Source organism: Somniosus microcephalus, chromosome 13 (genome assembly GCF_052327205.1).
Source record: "Somniosus microcephalus isolate GS21.2 chromosome 13, FLI_Smic_1.0, whole genome shotgun sequence".
Classification (NCBI taxonomy): domain Eukaryota; kingdom Metazoa; phylum Chordata; class Chondrichthyes; order Squaliformes; family Somniosidae; genus Somniosus; species Somniosus microcephalus.
Genome location: NC_140999.1, coordinates 191343830 through 191349829, shown reverse-complemented (window position 1 = coordinate 191349829; position 6000 = coordinate 191343830). Strand labels below are relative to the sequence as shown.

The 6000-nt window shown below is 49.4% G+C and overlaps 1 protein-coding gene across 1 annotated transcript in view; it reads right to left on the bottom strand.

Moving 5' to 3' along the window:
• Nucleotides 1-3825: 3825 nt before the first annotated feature.
• The window catches only part of LOC147108916 (uncharacterized), a 76045-nt gene continuing 73870 nt past the window's right edge, over nucleotides 3826-6000 (bottom strand). Inside the window, exons 3-4 of the mRNA XM_086004299.1 lie at nucleotides 4691-4766; nucleotides 3826-3985 (exon numbers count right to left, since the gene is read on the bottom strand). Coding sequence (XP_085860425.1) covers nucleotides 3826-3985; nucleotides 4691-4766 — 236 coding nt within the window. The remainder of the gene's footprint in view (nucleotides 3986-4690; nucleotides 4767-6000) is intronic.

Sequence of the window (6000 nt, the reverse complement as noted above, 5' to 3'; positions counted from 1 at the left end):
CTTCTGGGACGGGAGTGGATCAGGAAAATAAATATGGACTGGCACTCCCTAAACGCAATAATGGTAGATTCCGGAAAAAAAGATGTCAAACCTGAATGATTGTCCAGAATATTGGATGAGGCTAAAGAGGTGTTCCATCAGGGACTGGGAACACTGAGAGGAATTAAGGCAAAAAATCAAGATTGCAGAACATGCAACCCCAAAATTTATCAAAGCCAGACCGGTACCTTATGCGATACGACCTGCTGTGGAAGCTGAGCTGGAAGGGCTAGAACGTTCAGGAGTACTGTCTAAGGTGGACTGGAGTGAGTGGGCCACGCCCATTGTTCCCGTCATGAAGCGTTCATCGAGTAACAAGCCAGGGGAACCGGGGAAGGTCCGCATCTGTGGAGACTTCAAGATCACAGTTAATCCGGTGCTTCACACGGTGCAATATCCGCTTCCGAGGATTGAGGCTATCTTTGCTTCATTGTCTGGTGGGAAACGCTTCACCAAGATAGACCTGGCGCAAGCGTACTTACAGATGGAAGTTGAGGAAGAGTCGCGCCAGTATCTCACAATCAACACGCACAGAGGCTTGTATCGATATAATAGACTGGTTTTTGGAGTGGCTTCGGCTCCAGCAATTTGGCAGAGGGCCGTGGAGCAGTTATTACAGGGAATTCCAAGCACTCAATGTTACTTGGACGATATCCTGATTACAGGAGATGACGATGAGGAACACCTTGCAAATTTGAAACTGGTGCTCACCAGGTTGAAGGAATATGGCCTTCGAGTTAATCGCCAGAAATGTGAGTTCTTTCAGAAACGGATCTCGTACTGTGGTCATGTCATTGACCAGGAGGGGCTGCACAAGTCACCTGACAAGATCGAAGCTGTTGTGAAGGCTCCCGCTCCGGAAAATGTATACCAGTTGAGGTCGTTCCTAGGGTTGATTAACTATTACCATAAGTTTCTGCCAAATCTATCCACGGTGCTGCACCCGCTGAATGCTCTTTTGCAGAAAGAAGTACCATGGAAGTGGAGCGAGGACTGTAAGAAGGCCTTCCGCAAAAGCAAGGCATTGATCACCTCAGAGGAAGTGTTGGCCCACTTCAACTCAACGCTACCTATTCGTTTAGCTTGTGTTGCTTCTCCTTATGGTATTGGAGCAGTACTCTCACACAAGTTGCCAAATGGCTCGGAAAGACCAGTCGCATTTGCATCCAGATCATTGACCTCCGCTGAGCGCAACTATGCTCAGATAGATAGGGAGGCTCTCAGCCTGGTGTGGGGAGTAAAGAAGTTTAATCATTACCTGCAGGGCCAGAAGTTTACACTGCTGACAGACCACCAGCCGTTGGTATCCATATTCAACCCTAAAAAGGGCGTTCCCATTATGACAGCGCAAAGGCTACAGAGGTGGTCCCTTTTCCTAGGGGCACACCAATATGACATAGAATACAAAGGATCAAAACAGCATGGGAATGCTGACGGTTTATCACGCCTACCGTTGCCAATGGTAGAAGAGGCGCCTACAGTGGACCCAGTGGAAATGTTCCATTCAACCATAGTGGAATGTCTACCAGTAACAAATTCTACGATCGAAAAGGAAACAAGAAATGACCCGACTCTCTCACGAGTCTACGATTTAACGGTGAAGGGATGGCCAGCACATGGCGAACCACTGTTGCCAGCATTCTCGCAAAGAAGAGAACAGCTGTCAGTGTGCCGAGGAACTTTGATGTGTGGATCCAGAGTGGTGATTCCACCCAAACTCCAGCATAAAGTGCTAAAGGAGCTTCACGAGGGGCATCTGGGTGGAGTGAAAATGAAGAACCTAGCCAGAGCGTTTGTGTGGTGGCCAGGTATCGATGGAGACATCGAAGAAATGACCAAGAGCTGTCTAGGATGCCAGAAGGTCCAAAACGCCCCACCACAAGCTCCTCTACATCCATGGGAGTGGCCCTCATCTCCATGGCAAAGGGTACATATCGACTTTGCTGGTCCATTTATGGACTCAATGTTCTTAATCGCGGTGGATGCACACTCCAAGTGGCCGGAGGTAATAAAGATGTCCTCCACCACCACGGAAAAAACCATCACAGTATTAAGGACCATATTTGCCAGGAATGGGCTGCCGGAACAGATCTGTTCTGATAATGGACCGCAATTTGTGTCCGAAGAATTCAAGAAGTTCTTAAAAAACAATGGGGTTAAGCACTACACGTCCGCCCCATACCATCCCGCCACCAATGGATTAGCTGAAAGGTTTGTCCAGACCTTCAAGAAGGCCATAAAGGCCATGGGTAAGGAAGACATAAATCTACAACATAAGGTAGATAACTTCTTGTTGGCGTACAGGAATGCAACGCATGCGGTTACAAACCAAACTCCCGCCATGATGTTTTTCAATAGAAGACTAAGATGCCGGCTGGATTTGATCAAGCCAAACATCAGAAGGGACGTAGAGAACCGGCAATTTCAAGGCATGAATGAAAGGCCAACTAGAACCTTCCAGATAGGTCAACAAGTTTTGGCCCGGGACTACCGTACCGAGAAATGGCAGCCTGGAACTATTTGCACACGACTAGGACCGCTGATGTATACCGTGGACATTGGTGAAAGCATAATAAGGCGCCATGCTGACCAGATCATAGAGTCATCCGAAAAGGGACAACCTACTCCACAACTCTATACGCCTAATGATGAAGCAGAGATACCCATAGGATCTACCTCTGATCCGGTGATACTGGAATCAGATGAACCCGACACTGGCATTCAAGCCGAATCGACCTTGCCAAAAGAACCTACTACATCACCGAAAACTATTACACCACCGAGGCGTTATCCAGACCGAGTCAGGAAGCCTCCAGAGAGACTGAACTTGTGAACTGTTTTTACATGAAGTTGTGTATATATGTTATGATGTTATGTTTAATGGGGAATATATACTGTTAAGCTAAAAAGGGAGGATTGTAGTGTATGTAACCGTTCCACCTTTAAGAGAACTATTTAAGGGTTGCACTACTTTATCTTGGCTGCTGTATACTGTAATACCGGTGGTGACCACGCCGGTATATAAGTGCTGTGTAATGATTTATTGGGCAGTTCCGCCCTGACCTTCAACTAGTAAAGACCTGTTAAAGTTTACTCTTGTGGTCTGTGTAGTAATTCTCACTATAACACACAGACTTAACAGGGGGGAGTTCTCCCCGGTGTCCTGGGGCCAATATTTATCCCTCAACCAACATTGTTAAAAAACAGGTTATCTGATCATTTATCTCATTGCTGTTTCTGGGATCTTGCTGTGCGCAAATTGGCTGCCGTGTTTCCTACATTACAACAGTGACTGTGCTTCAAAAAGTACTTACTTGGCGGTAAAGCACTTTGGAACGTCCTGAGGTCATGAAAAGCGCTGTAGAAACACTGCGATTATTTGCACCGCCTTCTGCGTCCTTCTGCGACTGCGCCTGTATGGGGGGTGCGGGTGGGCAGGGCCTAAACAAAGTCCCGCCCCCACCTGAACCTCGCATGCGCACCGACGTTGCGGTTCCGCCTGCGCACCGGAGGGCCCCTGACCGACCAACGCTAACGATCGGTGGGGCAGGCTGGCGAGCGCAGGCCTGAGCAATAGGCTGTGACCTCGGGGTGGGAGTCTGGGTGTGGGTGGGGGACCCCCAGCGATAATCAGCCGAGGGCAGAAACCCGGGCCGGGCCCGGGCCCAGGACGAATGTTTAAAGCCCCGGCTCACCTGGTCGAGCTTGCCAACTTGCAGCCTCGGCGAGGGTGTGTGAGGATCCTGGGCTTTGGCGGTGTTGGGGGCTCAGGGTGTCCCTGCTCACTCAGCCGCCTCTCGCGTTCTCTGGCTCCAGCATGGAGTTCACGCGCGGCTCCTGGGCGCCGCCATTACCGCCCACGGGTTTGCAAGCGCGCCAGCTCGGCGCTCCGGTTGCATCGCGTTCGGCTCCCACACAAGGTTCCGGCCTGAACCTGCAGTCCAATCTGCAACAATCCAGAGCTACCATAGGAGCAGCACTCATGAGCAAAACACCTGCACACCACACACGGACGACACACACAGTCACTTCATTCAGAATTAAAGAATTTTTATCACTTCCAGAAAGAGTAAAACCCATAAAACTCCAAAGGATTCATTAACCCATTGTCGTAATAAAACTCACTACACACTTGGTCCGAGTATAAATCAAGACTTTAATCAACTTGTTTCAAAACATGGAGGTCTAGTTATCTTTCACTAGTTCCTGTTTACAAAATGTCCTGGGCAAGCTGGGCCCACGCCCGAGTATTTATACTCCTTGGACGGCGCCACCAGCTGGCCATCCAGTGTTATTTCGTGAGTCTTTCTTCATGGATCATAAGATTCATAACACCCACTAATTAGAGTTTAAAGGGGGGAGAAATTCGGTATCGTCCCATTTGGGGCGCTAACTTTTAAAAGTTGAAAAAATTAGTGCCAGGCGCTAATGTTTGTCAACTTTTAAAAAATTCGGGGTTTGCGCTCCAGGAAGGAGGTGGAATCAGGCGCTCCACATCCTTCCTGGAGCGCGACAGGTAGCAGGCGGGGCGGTGGGTGAGCAGCGCTGTACGCTGGGCCGTGCAGCACTGCCGCGTTGGAAGGCTCTTCCCTTAAAGGGAAGGTGCCATCGCTGCAGGCTCTGCATGGGCAAAACTTACCTGGTCCCCGACAACAGCCGCGATCCGGCCCGTTCAGCCCAATGCAGGGCAGCAGAGTGCCGGTCTGATCGATCGCTGGCGAAGAAAACTGGAAAAAAAAAGAAAGAGCATTTCAGAATTTTTTTCACTTACCTCGGCCACCTCGCCTTTAATCATCGCCCCCCCACGCCCGAAGCGCCCGGCCTCCCGACGCACGCCTCCTGCAGCTGTCGGTGTGTCACCCGCCGATGCTACAGGGGGCGGAACCGAAGTTCGGGTGCGGGGCGCTACCGGGGCAATGCGCACGGCGATGTCTTCACGATCTCCGAGCGAACGAGATCGGGGCGCAAAGTGTTACCGCTGCCACAAACCTCCCGCCGAATATAGCGGGAGCCAATCTTCTCGCCATGCCCAGTCAGTAAGTGCTTAGCGCCCTGTTATCGCCCCCTGGAGGCGATAACGGGAGGCGCTAAGGAGGCCAATTTCTAGGCCCATGTCTTTTACTTTACCAGCCAAGGGCATCTATAATTACAATTACAGAATATTATTAACAGAAGATCTTCACAAAGCTAACTAGACTTCCACATTCTGTAGTCTGACAAGACTGGATCAAATTGCACATTCCGGACAAACTTGGGTGTCTCTTGTCCTCCAAGGGGACCAATCAAAAATCTGGTGTTGCCAATAGACATGACCCTATATAAATGCAAGTTCTTTCTTTGTAAGGTAATGTGTCATGATGGATGTAGCTTTACTCTGATAGTGGAAGGCTATTGTGAATGCTTGTGATGTAAATCACTGATGTTTATCACACTGTTAGGTGTGAGGGTGTTTGTGGGAAGAGATTTGCAATGGTTTACATTTGGTTTTGGCTCATAAAGATTCATGAGACTCCCTGATGGGTTAATGTTGCAATGTCCCTATTTGTTTGAAGTGGCTGGATACTGGCCAGTGATCGTCAATGTTTGATTTCATTCCAAGACAATTTCCACAAATCCCAATTCTGGGAAGTATCATTTTAAACTCGTCGGATAGAATCTGTTTCCCAGTTCAATACACGGGATTGCCGAGCATTTTTATCGCCCTTTTGTGGGAGCGCTGCCCTGTCGGAGGCCCCGTCTTTCGGATGAGACGTTAACCCAAGGCCCCGTCTACCCTCTCAGGTGGACAAAAAAGATCCCATGGCACTATTTCGAAGAAGAGCTGGGGAGTTCTCCCCGGTGTCCTGGCCAATATTTATCCCTCAACCAACATCACTAAAAAGCAGATAATCTGCTCATCGTCACATTGCTGTTTGTGGGAGCTTGCTGTGCGCAAATTGGCTGCCGCGTTTCCTACATTAC